General features: G+C 48.1%; 1 protein-coding gene across 15 annotated transcripts in view; it reads right to left on the reverse strand.

The window, feature by feature from the left end:
* CACNA1A (calcium voltage-gated channel subunit alpha1 A) overlaps positions 1 to 25,068 on the reverse strand; it is a 194,538-nt gene that overhangs the window by 144,957 nt on the left and 24,513 nt on the right. For all 15 annotated transcript variants that reach the window (XM_078849574.1, XM_078849576.1, XM_078849570.1 and 12 more), the window contains exon 3: positions 4,795 to 5,091. In XM_078849574.1, the coding sequence (XP_078705700.1) occupies positions 4,795 to 5,091 (297 nt within the window). The remainder of the gene's footprint in view (positions 1 to 4,794; positions 5,092 to 25,068) is intronic.

Below are 25,068 nucleotides of genomic sequence, written 5' to 3' on the forward strand. Positions count from 1 at the left end.
CAATCTACGTACACTGCACTTCTCTCTTCTCACCTATCCCATTCATCTCTTCTACTTTCTCACCCACCCAATCTCACAGGCCCCCACTGACCCACCAAGAAGGGGTTGGAAATTTGACTAGATACCAGATAGCAGAGGAGTAAATGTACTAGTCACAGACCAATCTAAAAGTGGCAGTATCCAGGTGAGAAGCCAACCCTCCCTACTGAACTGCTATGAAAGGGAAAGGTTTTCTGGGATTCCCACCAGGGTACATTCCTGGGATCCTACTCAGGGGCTCCATGTTTGGTATCAATCTCTGGCCAGCAGGTGTCTGCCTCCATCTCCTCACAACCCATCTGCTACTAGAAAGGAGAGGTTCTTTCTGTTTTCCCACCTCTAGATGCTCCTGCCTTCTGCATGAGGGAGAGGGATAGTAGGCGGTCTCCTCTCTTCTACCCTTCCACAAATTCTGGACCTGATTTTCCTCTCGCCCGGGTGTAAATCAGGAATGACTGTCATCTAAAATCAATGGTGTAAGTGAGAGGAGAATCAGACCATCTACCTTTTTTTGTTCTCCTCCCAAGGCACCAGAGCGTTCCCCCAGCAGCTCCTCAGAGCCTTCCCAAGGAGCAGCAGCAGCAGATTGAAAATGACCAGATTCCCTTGAGTTTCATTTCTACCCATAGGATTTACAATACCAGAAGTGAAACTCACAAGACTCTCACCCAGTTTCTACATGGCAGAGCTCTGAGCAGCTGCAACAGAGGCACCGGTTCAGTCTCTGCAGGCTAAGGAAAACAGCAGTCTGTCAGGTTACACTTAGTCCAAAACTGCAAGGCCTTCTTCCCTACCCGAAGGACAGGGCACTGTTTCTTACATGGAAACTTAGATTTCTAGAAGCTGAGAGCACTCACCTGGGAAAGATCCCTATTCACATAGTGCAAACACATTTTTTAACCCCCAAATTTAGTAATGCATGCACTAAATGAATATTTTCAATAGCCACCTAATTCATACCAGGGTTATTGCTTATAACAACAGGGTGCGGACATCCACACAAAGACCTTATTCTGCTGATTAAACATGTACTGGTCAGTGACTCTGGATGTCTGTACTGCATGCACAGAGTGCATAATTTGTCCACTACACACCTCTTATGCCTCTGTCTTTAATGGCAGCTCCAAAATACACTCAAATCCTGTTACACAGAACATTAACAAAGAAGTGTTAATAGTAGCTTAAACATCTAACATAATTCCACCATGCCACAAAAATTCTCACTTAGGCACTCAACACCTGATCCTGATCTCACTTACTGCATGGTGAAACTGGAGTTACTTCCACTTTTTTCAGTGCAATGCAGATTCACACCAGCATAACTGAGTTCTGAATCTCTCCCTCTGTCCTTGTTTTACCCAGCTATGATGAGGTATTGTTGCTCTTTGGAAGCAGGCTTAGCCTTGTCTAGTCATCTGTTCTGAGATAACATCTAAACTGCAAAATGTAGGCACAAAAGAGGGTGAGTTGAGAAAGACAGAGTTAGCCTCCAAATTTCTCACCTATTGTCAATTTCAGGCAGTTCCAAGACATTCTGTGAGCAACCTTGCCCATTTCATTCCCCTGGGGTTTTCGGACTTTGCAATGCTGTGCACAGATTCCCCTTCTAGGGGAATGAGGAGTGGAGGGATCATATCGGTAGATAGTACATAATCTAATCATACAGAAGATGTGCTGAAATACCAAGCAGGCTATTGGCATGCGTACACCAGTTTGCTGAATAGTAGGGCAGTAAGAGTAAGCATTAGCAAACAGACTGTCGGGAACAATCCTGCACTGATCACCAGTAATATGGCCTATATGGAACCAAACAACCTTTGCAATCTCTAACTTCTGTGGGTCCAGACACAACACAGCAAAAAAACTGTCTTTTGATTGGTCCCCCAAATTCTCCCTGAGGTAAAGGAAGATTTATGCACCAGACAATTATAGGTTAGAATAATTTGCATCTCTCACAAACCCAGTGCCCCCAAAACAGTATGGAAAAAAGGATCTTAGCAGAGATCTATCTGCCCATCCATCCTACTGTTTCCTACAGCATTCATCAGCAGAGTATCTAAGCCCTGCAGTGCACATGCTCAGTTAGCCAGCTATCTGGGGGGTGAATATCTACTGGAAACTGTTTCTAATTTAAAATTAGTATTTGCAAGGCTTGGGTATGTGTCAGGAATTGAGGGGCAGATTCTGATCTGAGTTGCACAGGCATAATGCCACAGGCTTGAAAGAAACTGCTCCGGATTTACACCGGGGTAACCAAAATTAGAACCTGGCGCTAAAATGTGGGTGCCGTATTTCAGTTTTGAAACCAAGCTGAGGGGAAACACATGCTAGAAACGGCTCCTAGAAAGAGACTTACTACCAAAAAACCTTAAGACGGCCCCATTTAGATAATTTTTCAAGACATAGTTTTAACATAAAGGTATCAGATAACAACATGCGCATCAGATTTCAGGCGAATACACCAGTATGGGTTTAACATCCAGATAACTCGCAATGCTGTATAGAACTACCTTCGCCCATCCAGGCACCAAAGCATCTTGCTCACTGCCAAAACTACACCAAGCTTTCAACAGATGCAAGACCTTTATCAACGATATTATGCATAGAAAATGTTTCTTTTAAAACCATACTTTCTGAGATACACAGGGTGGCTTTCCTCAGCCATATTTTGAAAGGGGAGGGGGTTATGTGGTTTGCTGGCTTTCCCTCTAGACAACGGCAAATAAGTAAAAAATCACAATAGAGAATAAGGTATTTACATACCAAAGTTGAAGCATCAGATGCAGAGACAGCAATTTCTCAGTTTCTCCGCCCAGCTTGGGAAACCACTTTCAATGGAAAGAGTCCGCAGATGTGGCCAGAAGTGGCTCCTAAATCTATCTTCTCACCCCCAACCCCTCCTCACTTGTGAAATTAATTATACATCCAGGGGCAGATGAAAGGTGGCTGGGGCAATTCCTGTGCTATTCTGCCAATGCAATGTGTGGTCCCAGGGCCTGATTCTGCACCCAAATACATGGGCATCTGTCTGCCAGCTTCCATGGGAGCTCCGCCCATGTAGCAGAGGGAAGTGACCCCGACGTCCCTTGTCCTGTAATTCTGCACATAGGGTGCACAAATAAAACACAGTTTTTCTCTCTCTGGGCAGCCAGGCATAATAAACACGGGGCAATGCTATCTCTCTGAGGGCCAAATTCTGCTCTCAGTTACACCTGTCTAAAGCCTGAGTAACCTCACTGATTTTGATGGTGTGACTCCGGACTGACACTGGTGTAAGCGAGAGCAGAGTTCGGCCCTGTGTATTGATAGGTCTAATTTCTATGTAATGCAAATATGCACCATCCACCCGAGACTTTGGACAGTAGCAGTGAGGACCCAAGCTTCCTACCCTCCAATTACCCAACATCCTGTCTCATATCCCCACTGCTAATGAGACCTCCACACGCACCCTTTTCCGTGCCCCTCCCTTTGGGCCACATTTCAGCAGTGAGGACTCTGTGCTGTTTGCTCCTCTTCTTCTAGCAAGGAAGCAGCGTTAGAGACCATAGATTACTGATCTCCTTTCTCTGGACCAACAAGGGGTTCGCTGGGGAACCCCTGTTTCTGTTTCTCGTGAAATGGCTTCCAGACACCCACAAAGATGGCAAAGACCCCGGCTCACTGCTCCCCCTTCCATTCCACATGGATGGGCAGTGTTGTTGGGGAACACGCAAACCCCTGCACTGCCTCCCACTGGAAGGTCCATGGACATGATGGATGCTGGGCATTTACCCATCTGACAGACCCATGTTGCAAGGGAAGTCCCAAGACCCCCTGCCCACGAACTGGCTCGGGTGGAGGCCCCACTCCCAGACTGGCCTCTGCATGTCCTGCCTGTTCTGTAATCCACACCCTGAACCCCGCAACCTGGGGAAAAGCTGTCTGACCATGAACTGCCCCTAAACCCCTTCCCCGAGGGGTAGGGACTGGCCAGGGTGTGCCAGGCAGGCTGCGCCCTAGGGAGGCAGATATCATGGGCAAGATCGTTAGCTACCTGTGCTGGGGGTGCAGGTGACTGGACTGAGGTCGTGGCATGCAGTGGAAGGTGGGGAGTGGGGTGCAGAGGTACAGCGGGGGGAGGTGAAGTGCGGATGGAGGGGATCGGGTGAGTTGAGAGGTGGAGACGAATGGGCTGGGGTGAAGGTACATGGGTTAGGGTGGGAGGCCCACATGCACAAGTTGGGGTGCAAATGCCTGGGAGAAGGGGATCCATGGAGAAGGGTGCCTATGCATGGGTGCTGTGCAGATGTGTGAGTGGTGGGAAGCGTGCATGATGGGGTGCAGGTGCCTAGGCTGAAGAGGATTAATGGACTGGGGTGCAGAAAACCAGGTAGGCAGATTCATGAGTTAGGGGGTGCAGAGGCATGGGTGGGGTGTATATGTATTAAGAGGTGGAGATGTGTGAGTGGGGGGGACGCATACATGACAGGGTGCAGGGGCCTCAGTCGGGGAAGATTCATGGCCGGGAGATGAATGAGTTAGGGGGTGCGGATGCATATGTGGAGGAGGCAGATGCTTCGGTGGGGGTTAGATGCATCCCGGGGGGCAGCTGCTTGGGTGGGGGTTGCATGCCTTAGGGGGTGCAGATGCCTGGATCTGGGGGTGCATGCCTTAGGGGGTGCATATGCCTGGATCTGGGGGTGCATGCCTTAGGGGGTGCAGCTGCCTGGCTGGGGAGGGATGCTCGAGTGCGGGGGTCCCCAACAGAAAGGATATGGCCATTCGGTGATCTTTTTGGCGTATTTCCTCACCACATTGTCCTCGCTGAAGAGGAACAGGGACCGGTTGACAGTCAGGCAGTTCTGCCGGACGGGGATGGGGTTGTAGAGAGCCATGGTGCGGGCTCGCTGGGCCATCGACTGCTTGTACATCCTCTGGGCCCCGGGCGGTCCGCCCTGCCGGCTGCCCCCTGCACCCCGGCCGCCTCCACCGCCCGCCGCGCCCCCGGAGCCAGCGCCCCCGGAGCCGCCAGCCCCGTAGCGGGCCGGCACCTCGTCTCCGAAGCGAGCCATCCTGCAAAGAGCAAAGGGCCGGGGGTTACGATGCTGAGGACGCTGCCGGAGAAGAGAAGCTGGTCACATCCCATCGGCTGCTGCGGCGGCGGCTGCTCGGGGGGCTGGCAGCCGACGGAGGGGGACGTTCAGGCAGGAGCACGGCCGGCGAAAGCACCAGAGACCCTGGCCATCCTTCCTCAAGCCTCTCTCCGCCCCGCTCAGGGAAGGCACCGATGCGACCCCCGCGCACAGCCACACGCGCGCGCGCGCACAGCCCCCCCCCCAAAGAAAATTGCAATGAAAAAAACGAACGCACCACCCTCGACAAATGGTGCTCTGCAATTAAAAATAACAACTCATCGATGCGCCAACCTCGCCCGAGGGTTGCCAGCGCTAAAAAGAATAATTAAAGAGCCACCCACAAAACAGAATGGCAACCCAAAAACCGCAAGTCGCCGCCAGCCCAACCCCCCCCCCAAAAAAAAGCAATTTAAAAAAATGTCTCACTCCCAGCAAAGTAACGAAATACAAATAATTACGATCAAATATAGCAAGTGCAGCGCCTCCTCCCTCCCTCCCTCCCTCCCGACATTCAATTTAAAACCCCTGAATGCACCAGCTCCTCACTTCAAGCCCGGGGGGTGGGGAAGTGCGCTACAAATAAATAAAACGGGCCCGCAACTATATATTTGCAATGCAATTTTTGGCAAAAAAAAAAAAAGAAATTAAAAAATAAAGAATGCAACCCTTCCTCTGTCCTGTTCAGCTTTGCACGCTTGAAAACAAATGTACCCTAACATTTGTTTTTAAAATCAGTGCGTTCCCCTCAGCCTCGCCCCCCAAAATGTTAGCATCAGGGAAGAAAATAACAATAATGTTTAAAAAAGCAAAAAAAAAAAAAAAAAGACCCCCCCCAAGGTCTCTGCTTTCACTTGTGCATCATCCTGCCGTCTTCAAAACCTTGCAAGATCTGGAGAGGAATAAAAGGCTATTGGGGTCTTGCTAAGCGTCTTAAGATGTAGGCTGGATTTTTTGTTTGGTTGGTTTTTTCCTGTTGCAAGTTCACCGGCGGTCTCTGCTTCCTGCCTTATTATGATTTTGGTGTGAGCGCCTGAATGTCAATTTTGCATCATCTTGGAGTTGAATGCAGCAAAGAAATCCTGTAAAATCCAAAAACGAAAAAGAAGAGAGAAGGAGCAGGTCCCATCCACCATCTACTCATAAGGGTTTCCTGGATGCTGCAATGGCTAGTCTTTTTTTCTGCCCTGGCTTCCTCCTCCTCCTCCTCCTTCTGGGTTATAGCTAAAATAAGACTGGTGTTAGGGAGGGAGGGACTGGGAGAGAGAGAGAAAAAAATGAAAAAAAAAAAGATCTGATTCAGGGGCAGGTTGAGCTATAATGTGCAGGAACTGATCAATTTAATGCAAGCTCAGACCATCCCAAAACCTCAGCAACGCTTAGCACATGATGGCCTGGGACCAATCAGTTGCCACTGCCCAGCCTAACCCAGTGGAGTTTCTGGGAGAAAGAGAGAGATTGAGAGAGAGGAAAGGCAGGTTGAGGCAGATTTTTCTCCTCCCCATCCACCTCCAGTTTGGAAAACCTAGAAACAAATTGCAGTTTTCCCTAAGTATTCCCCCAGCTGGATTCTGATCTCAGTTACGCTAGTGTAAATCCAAAGTGAATCTCATATGATTTCGCTGGAGTGACTGAGGATTCACACTGGGGTAATAGAGATCAGAGTCTCTTCCTGGGGCTCCATGGCTAGCTTCTGAGTTCAGTGCAGGTCTCATGTTTCTTTGGGGGGCAAGCAGAGAAAAGGAGTGAGTTGGCCCTGATTCTCCTCTGAATTTACACCAGTTTTACGACAGTGTAACTAGGAATTACTCCTGATTTACAAGGGTACTGAGCGAGAGGAGAGCCAGAGTGCGCGTGTGTATGTGGGATGTAATGCAATGAGAAGCTAAGCAATCTGTGCAAACTCTAAACGAAACCGACACATTCCTTGAAAGAAAAAGAGCTGGGAGGATTCTGTGATCTCAGTTACATTGGTGTAAATCCAGAGCAACTCCACTGGCCAGATCCTGAGGCGTTTCTGACTCGCCTTTTTCCATCTTTATTTGGGCAAATTCACTTTCCCTCCCTTCAGTGGGTGCTTGGCCTGAGTAAGAAGTGAGTTGTCTCAGAGTAAGGTTGTGCCCCCCTCTGTTCAGATTTTAAATGAAATGGCTTGGTGGGGTATTTCTAATATAATTTTCCAAGTTACCACTGTGCAGTCTCCTACTACAGCCAGTGGGTCACATCCTGCTCCCAGCTACACCAGACCATAGTCACTCCTAAAATGAAGTAGACAAAGTCACTCCAGACACAAACTCCAGAGCAGAGCAGAATCTCATCTCCAGTTATTTTGCTGTTTCCTGCGTAGGACTGGGCACTCTTAACTCCCACTGACCCCCGTAAGAGTTGAGAGTGCTGAGCACCTCACAGGATTGGGCCCTGTGGGGTTAAATCCTGAGACAGAGGTGGCAATATTTATCCAGCTGCAATGAGAAAGTTAAGCTGGGGGCATGGCTTGTGTTAACAGATCTTCCCTTGACTTGCTCAAGGGGCCATTTAGTTGCCATGAAATTTGCATGGTCCGGGGGGCAGTGGATTATTTTCTGGCATTAAAGACTTCGCTGAACATGAATCAGCCCCACTGAGGGCCTTCCCCTGCCCTCCTTTAGTGAAGTGGAATTCCCACTGAAGGCAATGGGAGTTCTGGCCAAGTGAGGAGTGTGTTCTCCTCACTGAGAATCGTTATTGGGATAGTAACAAATTTCTGGGAGCTTCCAACTCCGCAGGTGTCCATGTGCAGAAGCAGATGGCGCCACATGGCGAACGGGGATAGAAAGAACAGATATTGACCCTAAAGCAACTGCGCTTCTTCAAGATAATGTCATCCTGTTCACAGATTCCACTCTTGGTGCATACGCCCAGATTCCAGATTCCAAGGCCGGAAGGGACCATTGTTAACACCTGTATGGCACAGGCCGGAGGTCTCCCCAAAATCCTTCCTAGAGCAGATCTTTCAGAAACACATCCCATCTTGATTTAAAATTTGCCAGTGATGAGTCCACCATGACCCTGGGTAAATTGTGCCAATGATTAATTACCCTCAGTGTTAATTACACTCAGCAGGGGTGGAGAGTCTAGATTAAAATTTACCAAAGGGCTTGTCTAGACGCGGGAAGAACCTGCAGTAGCTGGTACACGCTAGGTGCTCCTCACTAACCCCCCCATGTAGACACTGCACAATAACATGCCTTTGTACACCTTAGCTTGATACATTTTGGAAGTGCACTAAGCTAAACCACCTGGAGGCCCTGTTAGTGCACAGTAGAAGTGTCCACACGGGGAGTTAGTGTGAGTAGCTAGGGTGCTTTACATTCACACCCTAGCTTAGTGCTCACTAACCTCCCCATATAGACAAGCCCTAATAGCTATATATCAACAGAGATATTTGCCAGTGGGTATTAAAAACGGATCTATACTATCTACACTGTCCTAACTATACTAACAAGACAAACTACACTGTTATAAGCAAAGCAGATTGCACAGTCTGCAGAGTAAGTGGACACTGCAGGTTTCTGTCTTGATGCCATGGGTGGTTAGAAGGGACTGAAGGATGATGGATGTCATTTTAGCTGAAGGGGAATCCCTGACAGCTATGAGCAGTACAGGGCGCATGACACAGCAGTGAGTGGTTCTGACTATCCAATAGCGGGGCAGTGATATGCTTATTACAATATTATTATGAGCAGTGCTGAGTGTACCATAAAGGATTTATACTTTAGACCTTTCACCAAAGGCTCTGTCTACACTGCAATCGGAGATGTGACTGCACAGGTGAAGATGTACTGAGCGAGCTTTGACCTGGCTGCCTCGAATAACAATAGCGGTGAAGGTGGGGCTGCAGCACGGGCTCTGCAAGCCCGCTTGAGACTCTGGCCATCTGGCCTGCGCTGTCAAAGGATCGCTACTATTGTTATTCGAGCTAGCTGGAGCTACATGTCCCGCGATCACACCTCTGATTGTGTTGTAGACATTCCCAAAGGATCTCAAAGCACATTAACTCCCCTCAGTGGTCCACTAAGTCAGTATTATCCCCATTTTACAGAGAGGGACACTGAGGCACGGGGCAGCTAAATGAGCTGCTCAAGGTCATATAACAAACGAATCATAGAGTTAGCAAAAGAACCTAGCAGACCAGATTTCCAGCCTTCTGCTTTAACCACTACTCCACCTAGCGTGAAGGCCAAGGACCTTTTGTTGACGCAGTGCTCTCGGAACCTAAGGCCCTCGACACAGTTTGCTGCCTGAACAAGGGGCAGCTGTTTCACAGCACTCAGCAGCACCACACAACAGTTTAGGACAGGAAGTGCAGATGCATCTGTTATCCAGTTGAAACTGCAGGGGGAATTTAGAGAGGCAGAACAGAATTAGGCGAAATGGAAGTTGACCAGGACACCTGTACTGAAAAAGATGGGGGAATATTTAATGACAAATGCCCAGGACATTGGTTCTACCTACCGCCTGAAAGATGTCTTCAGCAGCACGGCATCCCCCACCAGCACAATGAGACACTGGAACATTACTGACTGACTGAATCATCAGTGCTATTTCCAGTGTCACCCAGCTTTTCCCTTGAGGTCTCCCACTAAGTAGGATCTACTTGACTTAAGAAATCTGACCTGGTTACAACTTTGCTTTCCTAAACACGGACAGATTTAAGCAGGGGTGTCAAAGAGCACATGAGAAAAGGATAACCAAGGCTTAATCAACAAGGCCCTTCCCCTCCCTGTTCTACAGATGGAGAAACTGAGGCACAGCAAGTGAGGGAGCCGCCCAAGGTCACGCAGAAAGGTGGATATGAGGATATGGAACAGGAACAGGAAGCAGCTTAGGCGCTGGAACTAGGGGTGCTGGGGGTGCTACCACATCCCCTGGCTTGAAGCGGTTTCCATTATATACAGGGTTTACAGTTTGGTGCAATGGCTTTCAGCACCCCCTCTTGTTGGGTTTACAGTTTGGTTCAATGGCTCTTGTTCCAGCTCCCCTGGGAAGCAGAGAGCAGGGTGTAGAAGACAGGAGGGTGCAGTGGAGAAGCTGGGAAGGCGGCAGTGGATGGCAGTTCCACATTTACCGTGGGGAAAAAAAACACCCGGTGGTAGCAAGTCTCAGCGTCCAGGTCCACTGACTTGAGCTCACGGGGTTTGTGCTACGGGGCTAAAAATAGCAGTGTAGGTGTTCCTGCTTGGGCTGGAGCCCAGGCTCTGACACCTGAGGGGGGAGTGGTTCTCAGAGCTGGGGCTCCAGCGTGAGAGACAATGTCTACAGTGCTATTTTTAACCTCAGTTGCCCTGGGCTCTGAGGCTCATTGCTGTAGTGGTGTTTTTTGAAGTGTAGACGTACCTGAGGTACCTGGACACAACCCTAACCTGTTTCCAAGAGTTGGGTGTGGACTGTAAGGTTTGGGAACCCTGATACAATGGCTGTCACAATAGCTCCTGACCTGATTGCTTGCAATTTCTGGGCTAATTCAAAGGGACACCACCTCTGGTTAATGGATGGTGGCTTCTCCTTGCCCCTGGCCGTGAAACTGGGGTCTGTTGCAGCCCGACTTGGGGAATTCACAGGTGGGCCACACTGAGTGGCAAGATGGTGCTCAGAGACTTCTCTGCACCTTTACAACGAGCTTGAGTGTCTCCTGAATTGACGACTCAGCAGGCACCGGTCTAGGTCGTTCTACTATCTAGGGTACTTATATTTCCTCCTATTACCATAGCACTGGAGCACCTCTTGTACTCATCCTCACAACCCCTTTGCGAGGCAGGGCAGTGCTATTAGCTCCATTGTACAGATGGGAAACTGAGGCAAAGAGAGACTGACTTGCCCAAAGTCATACAGGAAACTGAATTTGGGTCTGCTGAGCCCCATGCTAATACTTTGGACCATGCTTCCTCTCTCGTCATCAAGCAGCAAGATCTGGTTTCCTATTGGAATCTGGCTGGTGGAATCAGGCATTCCTAGCCAGCTCACCAACCAGCCTGCAGCAAACGGATTGTGATATTTGTTCTAATCTGTTAACTGGGGATTTAATTTCCCAGCCAGTCCCTGATTTCACAAGTAAGATTAGCATATAGAAAGGGGAAAAAAACCCAACAACATTACAATCCTTCTCAGATTGTTTGATTTAATTTACCAGAGCTCCTTATTAGAAGGGATGACTACAATAACCCTCAATCATATTTTGCTCCTAAAACATTTATAGAAGTAATTCAATCAGACTGACAAAGGGGGCCTCTAGCCTGGTCCAGTGGCTAGACTGCTGGACGAGGAATCTGGAGACTTGGGTTCTATTCCTAGCTCTGCCACTCGCCTGCTAGGTGACCCTGGACAAGTTGCAGCTCCTTTCTGTTCCGTAAATTCCCCTCAGTAAAACAGAAATAGCACTACTGACCCGTCTGTGTGAAGTCCTCTGAGACACTCAAAAACATTTGTTAGTCTCTAAGGTGCCACAAGTCCTCCTGTTCTTACTGGCATGAAGAGCACCCTAGATATGTTAGATATTCAGAATATAGGGAGGCCAAATGGGCTTGCAATTGATGAGTCCAGGGTAGGCCAGATCCAAAGCCACAGCGACCAGCAGTTGTTAGCACTGGCGAACTGCTGAACGGTGTGTTACACATGTTGGTTGAGTTAGCCCAGTTCCTACTCGACAGGTGGTCATGTGACAGCTGGGGACCTTTTAGGGCTAGTTGCCAAGTTCTGTCCCATTGTGAAGGTGGGAATCACTCTGTTCCAAAGAGACAATAAAGCTCCTGTGTGAAATCCTGGCCCCTTTGAAGTCAATGACAAAATTCCCATTGACTTCAATGGGGCCAAGATTCACCTCCTGTTTCTAGCACTGTAAAGTGGCAAGAGAAGTTGGGTGACCAGACAGCAAGTGTGAAAAACCAGGACAGTGGGTGGGGAGTAATAGGAGCCTATATAAGGAAAATACCCAAAAATCAGGACTGTCCCTCTAAAATCAGGACATCTGGTCACCCTAAAGAGAAGGGACTTTCAACCTGGTTCTGATCAGGGAAGAAATCCCACCTTTTGGCATGGAGGGAAGGAGTGGAAGAAGGAAACATTCAACTAGGAGATGCATGGATTTCATTTTACTATGGGTGGCTGTTTGAAGCCATGATAGGGCTTGGTACATCAGAATAAGTGCCAGCAGGGATGGAACAGTGGGCAGAGTGAAGGCGAAAGGTGTGTGACAAATGCAATTTATCACATGGCGCTCGCCACCCACAGACCCTGCTCCATGCCTTAAAATAACAAGCCGCATTCATGTCTGGTGTAAACCAGGGATGAATCTTGCCTCCCACCCCCAGCCTCCTTTATTGTACTGTAAAATATTTATACAGCCTGGGAAAGTTACACTGCTCTTTACTGCTCTGGTTGAAGTTGGCAGGAGCTTTGCCCCCAGTTTAAAAGGGAGTGGAGTGGAGGCTCAGTCCTGCAAGGAACTGAGCGCCCCACCTCCCATGCGACAAGGCTCATAGGTGTGAAATGCTTTGGGCTTAGCATAGGAGTATCTGGGTGAAAAGTATTGCATTAGGAGGTAGGACTAGAGGAGCTAATGGTCCCTTCTGGCCTTAAACTCTGAAATGATGGGTTTGTCTACACGGGAGCTGGAGGTATAAATTCCATCTCGAGTAGACAGACCCACACTAACTCTGAGCGAGCTAGTGCACAGGAGGGGCTAGCCACCTGAGTGCTTGCATAGGGTCTCAGACAGATCAGATAGCCCCTCCCATGCACACTAGCTCGGCCAGGTCTCATGTAGCTTTACCCTGTGTAGCCTGCATCTACACAAGACCAACATAAGGCAAGGTGCAAGGTGAGAGTTCAGGGAGGGGAGGGATTAGAAGAAGAAGAAGACAGGGCACCTGCTGAGTAAAGACAAGGGCAGGAGTCAGTGTGCGGGAAGGGGAAGACAAGAGCTGTGAATGGGAGCAGAAGATAGTGGCAGCAGCAAAGGGATCCCGGCTGAGACAAACATAAGGGGTGAGGAGAGGGAAGGCGGAGTGTACAGGCATGTACTCTCCAGGCCCCTAATGACACTTGTGTGGATGTCTTGACAAAACCCCTGATTAATGTTGGGTTTCTCTGCTTCTTGACAACGTACCTGTACGGGCTGACATCTCTGGGTAAAACTGTGTCAGCCTTCTCCCCAATCCCCTTCCAGATCCTGCCCTGGGGCATTTCCGTTTTTGGGAGTGAAACTGGATAAGGGGTTGAGGGGGCAAATTTAGCCCCTAAGCCAGGCCTGAAATGTGAGCTTGCAGCTCAGCCAGTCATGCCCTCAGCCAATCGGCCAGTGCTACTCCACACCTCTTGCACAGGCCATTTGGATCAGTGGATTCACAGATCCCCACAATCTATAACTAGGCATGTCCCTCTCTGGCTTCTGTGGGGTCCCCTCCACTGTGCACAGGGGCTGCCTCTCCAGGAGTACAGCCCTGTTTTGGGGAAGGGGGTTAAGGGACGCAAAGAAGACTTTCACCCTGAACTACTAATAACAGACGGGAACCTCAGAAGTTCCAGGGACTGGAGAGAAGAATCAGGTGAGTTCTTATGGGTTCGGAAGCAGCTGGCCTGTCTCAAAGCCAGCCCTAAGGTCTTCTTGCCATATTTTAGCTTTAGTACTCCAGTGAAAGGGCCACCTTGGGGCTAGCTTGATCAGGCTAGGTCCCTCATTGGATGGGAGGCTTGCTAGGAGCACCCAGGCCATGCAGGCAACGGTGTGGGTCAGTAGGGGAAGTATTTAATTCCATGGCAACCAAATGCTGCAGCCAGGCACTGCAGGGTGCTATTCTGGTGATTCACTAGTACTTTCCCCTTGGAGCCGGCACTGACCTCAGTGTTCCAGTACAGTGCTAAGGGCTGCTAGATTGCTGTTGGCATTCTCTCAATGGGAGGAAGAACTGAGGTCCTGATCGCTTGTGGACATTAAAGGTCCCATGGCACTGTGGCAAGTGTCGGAGTATTCATCCAAATTTGGTCTGCCATTTCCATTGGATATAGGGTCTTTTTTATTTCCTGTCCTAATCCATGGTGTGGCATTGCTACATGCCCCAGCTTTTGTGCCCCACCCCCTCACATTTCTGCAATGGGTCAAGTGATCTTTCTGCAGAGAATCTACAAGGCACCTTGAGACCTTTGTGGCTGAAAGATACTAGAGAAGTAGACAATATAGTCCAGAATTCGGCCAAAATCTCACGCCCAGCACATAGCCCAAATCACTTGGCTGGGGACTCCTTGGTGGAGGGGAGGGGACCTTCTTCCCTAGCAGATGCTCTGTGTCTGCTACTGCACCCTAGTGGTGATGGACAGAAACAAGAAGATGAGTGAAGCAAGAAGAAGGGGGAAAGAAGGATGAAGATGAATAAAAGAAGCGGCATGGAGAGAGTTAAAACTTTTCCAATTATTGAAGAGATAGATGAAGGCCAAAATGTCACGATAAAATACACATGAATGACTGTATGTGTGTGTGTGTACCCACCATACACACCATGCATGCATACGCACACCTGCACACAAACTCTGTTTGCATATGTATGAATATTTTCTTAGTTCTTCCCAAAGAGTTAACTATTTACATCACTCTTCAGAAGTATGTCTAGAGAGTGATAAGAGTGATCCCTGCTAGGGAGACATCTGGAGAATGATTGAATCGAGACATCTGGAGAGTGATTCCACAGGAATTGGTTCTTGGCTGTTCGCTATTCAACATTTCTATCAATGACCTGGGAGAAAACATAAAATGATCACTGCTAAAGTTTGCAGATGACACAAAAATCAGGGGAGTGGTAGATAAGGAAGAGGACAGGTCTCTGATACAGAGCAATCCAGATCACTTGGTAAACTGGGTGCAAGAAAACACTATGCATTTTAATACACTTACATGTAAATGTATCCATCTAGGAACAAAAAATGTAGGCCATACTTATAGGATGGGGGATTCTATCCTGGGAAGGAGTGACTCAGGAAAAGATTTGGCGGTTGTGGTGGATAATCAGCTGAACATGAGCTCCCAGTGTGATGCTGGGGCCAAAAGAGATAATGCCATCCTGGGATGCATAAATAGGGTAATCTTAAGAGTAGAGAGGTTATTTTACCTATTTGGCACTAATGTGATCACTCCTGGAATACTTTGTCCAGCTCTGGTGCCCATAATTCAAGAAGGATGTTGATAAATTGGAGGAGTCAAAGAAGAGCCACGAGAACGATGAAAGAATGAGAAAACCTGCCTGATAATGATAGACTCAAAGAGCTCAAATCTATATAGCTTAACAAAGAGAAGGTTGAGAGGTGACATGATCACAGTCTATAAGTACCTACATGGGGAACAAACATTTAATAATGGGATCTTCAGTCTAGCAGAGAAAGGTCTAACATGATCCAATGGCTGGAAGTTGAAGCTAGAAAAATTCAGACTGGAAATAGGCATAATTTTTTAATGGTGAGAGTAATTATACATTGGAACAATTTACCAAAGGTTTTTAAATCAAGATTTGATGTTTTCCAAAAAGCTCTGCTCTGGAATTAGTTTGGGGCAGTTCTCTGGCCTGTGTTACACACAAGGGCAGACTAGATGATCACAGTGGTCCCTTCTGGCCTTGAATTCTAAAAATCTATGAATGTTCATGGTCAAACAAACCATGTACTCCCATCACCAGCCACACTTCCTAACATTCCTTTAATCCCAAATGTACATTAATGGATGATGGTGGATGTGGGGGGGGGGGGGCGCATTTTGAGGATTGAGGGGAGAAAATAGCCCAAAGAATAAAGCAACACATGGTAAAAGGGCAGAAACTCCTTTTTTAAGCGTGTATCAATTTAAATATGTACATAGAACTAGAGAGAGAGAGAGAGAGAGCTGCTGCCATTCTCTGTACAAGGCATAATGGGTTGATTTGATAGAGGACCTACCCTATTTTCTGTTCTCTTTCATTCCGACTTGCCCTGACGTCACCAGTACCCTTTGTTCAAGATAGTGCTTTTGTCCCATGCCAGCAGATCTGTAACCACCTAAATATAGTCCTTAAGGCACTGTCTTAAGAACTGGTCTAAAGTGCCTGTCTAATAGGATCCTGGATTGAGAAAACAAGCACAGCAATTTGTAATTTCCGAGATGGCTGCTGAGTCCCCCTTCCTAGGAGGGTTTTTTAATTAGGCTAAAAGGTGGTTTGTAGAGGAAAAAAACAAATTGGAGAAAGCATTAGTGAAATTCACCTTTTTTTTTCTCTTTTCTTTGGAGCGGCTATTTAAAAAAAAAATTATTTTCTGAGTGTTGGATGAAATGCTGGCAGCAGCGCAGAGTTCAGTAGCATCCCTGATCAGGCTGAGAGGCGGGTAATGGAGACAGATGGAAGGGGTCTGTACCACCGGCTTGGGTCCTGAAGGTGGGTGGGAGCCGTGCTGCTCCAGGGGCACACAGGAGCTGTAAGCTGGTTGAATCTGCCTAGCTGAGGATTTCCCCCAGCCAGCCAGTGCACCCAGGCCTACGCCTCCTCCCTGCACACTCCAGCACAGGGGCAAGTACCCACAGAGCACGGTGGTCATAATACGCTGTGGTCCCACAGTCGCTAGCACTGATTGGACTTGCTTCTCCAAACTACACTGGAGTTGGGAACGGTGTAGAACAGGCCCCAGATTCAGGAAGCAACAGGCTCCTTTGTACCCTGCCCTGCTGCTCTGGGTGCAGCAGAGAATTAGGACCACTGCAGGAGCCTGGACAGATTGGGCAAAGCAGCTGCAGAGCTCTGCATCTCGAATATGCTGGTTCATAGCCAGCCAAGGTTGGCAGAGGCGGAGAGTCCCTGCTGCCTGGTGACAGTTCTGCAGCCACCGTACGTGAAATGCGTTTGATCCTGGTGAGCCCCTAGCCGGCAGGCATCACTGTTGCAAAACCCACTCTCATATTGGGCACTAACTGGGCCCCTTGTTAGTTCCTTCTACAAGAGGCAAAGGCAGAAGCCCCTCAACACATTGTACTGCCCTAGGCAACACTTCTGCGTGCTGCCACTCAAATGTGCTCCGTCGTGACAGAGGGGCAGCTGGGCCAAATATGACAGAGGGGCTGTGACCTGGTCCACAGGGCTGCAGCGCCACTCAACTTTGGCCCAGCTGCCCTTCTGTCGTGACATTCCTTACAGGGACAGACTCAAAGCACTCAACCTATTTAGCTTAACAAAGAAAGGGTTAACGGGTAACTTGGTCACAGTCTAGGAGTATCTACATGGGGAACAAATATTTAATAATGGGCTCTTCAGTCTAGCAAAGAAAAGTGTAACATGGTCCAATGGCTGGAAATTGAAGCTAGACAAATTCAGATTGAAAATAAGGCGTACGTTTTTAAGGGTGAGAGTAATTACCCCTTGGAACAATTCACCAAAATGTGTGGTGGATTCGCTATCACAGACGCTTTTTAAATCAAGGTTGGATGTTCTTCTAAAAGAGCTGCTCTAAGAATTATTTTTGGAACCTTCTGTGGCCTGTGTTATACAGCAGGTCAGACTAGATGGTCAGAATGGTCGCTCCTGGCCTTGGAATCTACGAATCGGCAACACTAGGTAGCTGCCCGGAAATCTGTCACCCTAGGCAGCTGCCTAGCTTGCCTGTTGCTAGAATGGCCTGGGGGCAAAGGCTTGAATGGGCCATGGAGATGGGACTCCCCATGGTGAGCTGTAATGAACTGGGCAGTGACACCTCTGTCCTCTTCTGGCTGGAATCAGAAAGTTCACCTATATGTCATTGGCCCTATACTGATAACAGGTAGAAGCACTTCTCCTTAGCTTCTCCTTAGCTCAGCCTGTGGATTTGGAGCAGTAGCATTCAAATTCTATCCATGCCACCACTATGAAGTTCCAAATGGCCACATTGCTCTGCATCACAACAGCCAAGAAGTCCTAGCTGGCTGCAAATGTATCACCGTGCATAAATAATTATTTAGTGACAAAGACTACACAAAAAAGGGAGAGAATTTCTTGGGTGGATCTTATCAGCCAGCAGAGGGCTGTATTAGTAACTCACTGGAAACTGAAAAGGAGTACTTGTGGCACCTTAGAGACTAACCAATTTATTTGAGCATGAGCTTTTGTGAGCTACAGCTCACTTCATCGGATGCATACCGTGGAAACTGCAGCAGACATTATATACACACAGAGATCATGAAACAATACCTCCTCCCACCCCACTGTCCTGCTGGTAATAGCTTATCTAAAGTGATCATCAAGTTGGGCCATTTCCAGCACAAATCCAGGTTTTCTCACCCTCCACCCCCCCCACACAAACTCACTCTCCTGCTGGTAATAGCCCATCCAAAGTGACAACTCTCTTCACAATGTGTATGATAATCAAGGTGGAAACTGGAGGACCACATCTAATCTACCGGGAACAGATGGCAGATAATAAAGAGCAGATTAAAACTCTCCTACTCCTCATTGCAAATGTGCTGCACACAAAAAACTACAACTCCCAGCATGCAACAGACCCTATGACTACACATCAAGAGCCCTGTCCTGCAAAGCCTTAAGCACAGGAGCAACTTTATGCGAGCGAGTAGTCCCTCAGATCTCCACTGTACTACTTACAGGCATAAACAAGGTCAACCTTCAAGGCAAGGTCACAAAGTATGCATGTGTGTATGTCCAATATGACATACAGTGTGTGTATGTATATGACATAAAACTGTAAAAGCTTGTAAAAATGCCTTTGGATGAAAGGAGCTAAATGCACGTAATACACGATCTTTTTATGGGGATAACAACCCGAAGTGTAAAACCCTACACAGGAAATAAACCATTAGGTTAGTTTTCCTCAACCTTTTTCAAGATGGCAACCCTAGATTCAAAGTCAAAAATGTTCACAACACCCCTTGCATACGTTATAAAATTAAAAGTAAAAAATGCATCACGACATCAATGTTAAGCCTATGTAAGTTGTACGTGTATGTGATGGTTCTCAGAGAATACTGGATCTTGAAGAGCAAGGGTGTGCAGGAAATGGGGTTCAACATTTCCTTTGCTTGAGATTGTAATAACATTTTTCAACGCCCTCACGGCCCCCGATTGGCTTTGGTGACCCCCCCTGGGGGTTGTGATCCCCTGGATGAGACATACTGCCTTGGATTATTCAAACTGAAAGGACTTTCTGAAAACAATACTTTGGACTAGTTATACTGCTCCTTCACTTGCTTGCCTTTCTCTGCAAGGTAAAGGGATTTATCACATGCACTTTTTGTTTCTAATCAACTTCCCTTTCTCATGCATTGACCCATAGCGGCCATGTATTCAAACTCTGCAAGAGGAGGTGTATTTCCATTGGATTGGTGTTTGTTCTCGTAATTCACTGAAACATTTCCACTGTTTTTAGCTTTGGGAGGCTTTATTTCATTCTTTAAGTAAACCGAAATTTTGGTCCAAATTTGACCTGACAGTTTCCCTTTAAATCCGCACTTAATGTTATGCTCTGACCCAATTTAAGAATTTAAAATTCAAGCATTTTGTGCAACAATCTAACCTATAAACTCCAACGCTTCAGGGCATAAGCCAAACTCTAATGGAAGGAGGTTAAGAAGAAACCCATAAGGCCCCAATTCTGCAAACAAAGTCAGTGGGATGACTCGTGGTGAAGACAAGTGAATACGTGTTTGGGGTCTAATTATCCATCTGTGAAGCAGCGAGTGCTGACCACAAGATACTGGACTATGTGGACCATTAATCTGATATAATGTGGCAATTCTCATCCATCTTTGGTACTTATCACCCATACTCTTTGTTACAGGTAGTCTCACACACCAGTGTGAGGTAGGACAGCGTTATTATCTCCCTTTCACAGGTGGGGACAGAGGCACAGAGATGCAGCAATTTGCTCAAGATCACACAAGAAGCCTGAGGCAGAGTCGGGAAGTGAACTCCAGACTTTAGAAAACTCCCTAACTACTGCACGGCCCTTTCTCCTTATGGCCCTTCTCTGATGGGATGTGAACCAGTTTGACTTGAACTGGGTTTGAATCTGACAAATGCATTAGACACAGCTAGAGATAAAGCTATTTTACTTACCCTATTAACCCGTCTTGCTCAGTGCTGCATCACAAGAGTTTGAAAAAGCAAGTGCCTTTGTGAAGGTTATAATCCTTATTCTTGTAATTGATTTGTCTGATTCTGTTTATTTATTGCCGTTTCTCCTATTTTACATAGCTAATGAGAGTTAATTAGTCAATGCACTAATTTTTTTATAAAATGTTCTTAGCCCTTAGATCTTTCACATGAGTTTTGCCCTTTTCTATGTGGACTTAACTATGCAAATAAACTGTAAATCACACACACTAATCCAATTGGGCTGTCATTAAATCTTCCAGCGTATTGTTCTGGAAGACAAAAGATTCCAAAATGGAAGAAGTATAAACAAACAGTCTTGTAAAGTACTTCCTAGAAGATTATTAGTAATAAAGAGCCGTATGGGACGGATAGTTGTTTGTCATGGCATATTGATAATAAATTTGAGCACTGTTTTTTGGGCCTGTGAGAAAGCCACACCGTAGAATTGTCATATATGGGATAAAATAGCAATAGTTCTGTACCATATCTGTGGGGAGATCAGATCCCTGTTGTGCAAGGTGCTATACAAACACATAGTAAGTGACAGTCCCTGCCCCTAAGAGCTTGCATCTAAATTGACAAAGGATGGAGGGAAAGGAAGTATTTTCATCCCCGTTTTATAGAAGGGAAAACCAAGGCACAGGGTTCCACAGGGAGTCAGTGACAGAGCCAGGAATTGAACCCAAAGCTACTGAGTACCAGCTAAGTGTGCTAACAATGAGACTATACTTTCTCTCTTTACCATAACTGGCTCCCTAATTCTCCACTTCTGAAACTTCAGACAGGCACAGGATTCATCTTCACAGCCTGTCCTGAACCACTACATATTTCTGTTGTGCACTGTTAAACAACTGGTGTTTTCCACCCCAGAGGTGGCTGCATTTCAGTGGCAGGTGAGATTTTTCAGGTCGCAGTGGGACTAGGGGACATGAAGAATGTAGACAGCAAATGTATCAAGCGTGGTTTCAGCAGCATCTATGCAATTGTAGTAGTGTCAGAAGTGATTGTGCCAATAGTGATCATGCAATACTAACCGTGTCAGTAATGACTGTGCCAGCAGGTACTAGTGATCAGGTCGGTCACGGTGATGCTTGTGAAAACAGTGGTGCTCCTTCTCCATGCACAGGCACGTGTATGCCGCACTACCTCCCCCAGTGTGCCAGCTTTTGAGAGCATGCCAGTGAGAATGGGAATGGAAGAGACAGCCAAGGCAAGGATCACCGGCCACAGGTCAGTGCTGCTGTCAGAGTAGGAAGTCCTTGCCTGGAAGTGACTCAGGAGCGCAGTGGGGATGGAGTAGCAGACCTAGCAGCACTGCTGTCTGCGGTATTCAAACTCCCGTCCATTTTCCCGGAGGAGAGCCAGGGCCGGAAGTGACTGTACTTGGCACGTGCCAAGGTGATGAGCGTGCCCAAGGCTGCACTAGCAAAGCAAAGAGGCCAATTTTGGAGTCAGTCCAGCAACTGCAGAGCTTCAACCCCCAGCAGTAACCACATATACCACACTCCCTCCCAGCGCTGGGAACAGGCCCCACAAGCCCTTGCTCCTAGTCCCCTGCTGTGTCTTCTAGATCGCACTCCCTCCCAGAGCCAGGAGTCCTGACTCTTAGACCCCGTTGTTCCAATCACGAGAACACCCCAACTCCCAGAGCCAAGAGTAGAACCCGGGAATCCTGTAACTCTGTGCCTCACAATGTCTTTTCTCTGCATCCCCTTCTCCAACAGTGAGGGCCTCTATTTAAAAAAACCCCACAAAAACACAGTATTCTACAGTAATTGCCGCACCTGTTGCAGTATCCTGTCATGAGCTGCATCGTTTGTGGGATATCACTGCAGTATTTCCTTTCAATAAAGGTGATTCCAACACTGGTATAAGGGAAAAACACGACCGAATGTCCATGGGACCTTTGGCTGAGGCTCTGGGCTGGGTTTAACTCAGAGACTGTCCAATGAGATGCATCTCTGGTACCCACATCCCCACTATAGGGCATGGGGACTACTGACACTCCCAGTCCCTAGCCATCAGAACACCCATCCATGTATGCCTAGGGCACCATCACTGCGGTGTCTAGGTGCCAGCATGGGGCAACCTGGTGTAACTTCAGCCAGATTCTCACAGCACTGGCATTGTAAGACGCTCTGGCACCTTAGTGGCAGCAGCAGATGCATTCTGTCTACATGGCGAAGCAGCACTGAAATGGTTAATGGACAGACTCGCTTTGTAGCTGGCAGCTTCACAAGTTTCTTAGAAGTAACACAACAAGTTCTGTTGCACCCATGGATGTCTCTAAACCCCAGCACCAGACTGCAAATCCCAGCTGCAGCACGAGCTCTCGCCAGGAGCAGCAGCAACCTAGACATCTTAGGTGGCTCAGTAACAAACTACAGAACCTTTCAGACCTGCAAGGTCTGTAGCGACCACACGTCACTGAGCACACTGGCCCACGTGAAATGAGTTTGGTGGGTCTCACAAAGGTGTGCGTATTACTAGAATCAGCAGCCCCAGCAAAGAGACTGAGGATTGAATGGGCACAGGGACCGAACTCCCGTCTCCCCTGAGAAAGTGCGTCCCTCTGGGACAGTGGTGGGGGAAGCTTGCCCTGCTTTGGGAATACGCAGAAGATTCAGGCTGCAAGGCTGCGATGCAGCCACTTTTCCCAGCGCTGGATTCCTTTAAAGCCACAGGCGCATTTAGCAGGAGAGCGGAGGCACTCGGCACATCTTCTGCTGCCAAGGTGAGCAGGAAGGTAGCACAGGGACCCTGCGGTGAGGTGGACAAGGGCGTGGGTGGAACCTGCATGACACATGTCTGTGTCTGGTACATCGGAGCTGGGCCAGCCATTGCTCCTGCCCCCCACCCCCGGCCTGTGCAGCCCTTCTCCTGCAATGCCACGGTGGCAGAGGAGAGACACAGAGAAGGATGCATACCCTCCTCCCTACCTACTCCTTAGCATACTCCCCCCAAGCCCTGGGCATGCTAAATTCCTTTTCTGATCTGATTCCTTATTGTCACAGCAGCTGCTGGAGCAGGCGGCAGAGGGAAATCACAGAGAGAATTGAACCAGCAGAAAAAAAAATCACAGCAGCAACAGAATTTCCACCCTGAAGGAGAGTGGCAAAGTGGGGTCACTCCCACACTGCCCCCTCAGACTCACCCACCCCCTTCACTCCATACAGATGCTTCTTCCCTGTACCCCCCTCCAGGACTGATCTTCAGAGACGTTGAGTATCCATAGCTTCCCATTGGTTTCAGTGAGGGTTACAGGTGCTCGATGCCTCTGAAAATTAGGCCCCCAGAACATTAGGGTCCTAATGTGCCCCACAGGCCAAACTGCGGGTCCTCAAAAGCAGCCCCTGGCTAAGGACTAAGCTGATCAACTGGAGGCTTTTTGTGTTGGGTGAGGTCAACCAACAACCAATTTCTGCTCACCTCTCCAAGACAACAGCAGCATATCTTCCCAGGTGTCACTATGGTGCGCAAGGGCCCCTCAGAATCTCACAGCAGCGCTGGGCTTCATAGTCTCCTGCCCTAATACCATAGGCCCCTGCCATCTGAGCCAGAGGACAATCTCTCCTCTTGCAGTAAAGGGCCTAGGACATACGGTGGAGTACTTCTGAGCCCACAGGACAGTGGTACGACAGCCAGTTCATTATACTACTTCATGTGAGTAGCGCCTCTGTGTACAGGAATCTCAAAGGGCTTTGAAAAGGGTGGGTGGGGTAAGACACATAGAGGAGAAATGCCTTCCTTGAGGCAACAGAATGAGTTAATGAAAGAACTGGGAATAGAACCCCTGAGACCTGGCCCCCAGTTCCCCTGGCTCTAGCCACTAGACAATACTGCTTGCAGTTCTGTAATCTGTTCGGGTAGAAAGATCTGTTTGACCCACTGTCACCTCGGTCACAGCTTCAGCTTACTCAAACTGTGTAGTGAATGCTTATAATCAGCCACCTTGATCCCGGCTGCTGGGGACTCGTTGGTGGATGGTGGGATTAGAGGCATGGAAATCACAAGGCAGGAAAGGAAAAATGAGAGGAAGACCAGGAGGAAGCAAAAGAAATGAACTTCAAGACACAAGGACAGAAAAGTGGCTTTTTCAGGTCTCCTATTTCCTTTCTGTACCCAAACATCTGAAATTTCACTCTTGCAAAGCAGCGACTGACAGGGGGAGAGAGGAGACTGTGCTTCACAGAGTGACGAGAGGGATCTGACATGCTTGTCTTGTTGATTATTCACATTGCCACCCTGGGGGCTTTTTTACATGCTGACATTCAACCCTACCGCGGCCGCTGTGTGGGAGAAAGCGGTGGGGAGGGCATTAGAGGCAGGTTTGATGAAGCTGAGGCCTGCACGTAGGGTCCATTACATTTCACTTAGGCTATAGAGTCCAGTTGGAACATTTTGCTGGCTAGAGGGTTTTCTCCCTGTAAACTACCCATGGTCCCTTCTCTCATGCCACCTTCACCCACTTTCCTCTTCTGATCCATGTCACAAGTCACGGTCACATTGCTGATGAAATCCATTTCTTCCAACTGTCCTTCCAACCAGGAAGTCACTTTATCTTCCTTTTGCTGTCACATGGCCATGGCTGTGGCCAAATCGCTTTGGAGAAAAGCAAAAACCTCACCTCTTCCTGCTCCCAGGCAAAGCTTCATCTGAAGAACTCGAGGCCCAAATATTTTGGAAGGCGCAGAGGCTGGCCAAACTCATCCAAGGTTTGGAGGCAGGAAACTCAGTAGGAAGATACCTGTGAGTCAGGGCTGAACAGAGATTTTCAGGGCCCTGGGCAAAAT

Source organism: Lepidochelys kempii, chromosome 20 (assembly GCF_965140285.1).
Source record: "Lepidochelys kempii isolate rLepKem1 chromosome 20, rLepKem1.hap1, whole genome shotgun sequence".
NCBI classification, from domain to species: domain Eukaryota; kingdom Metazoa; phylum Chordata; order Testudines; family Cheloniidae; genus Lepidochelys; species Lepidochelys kempii.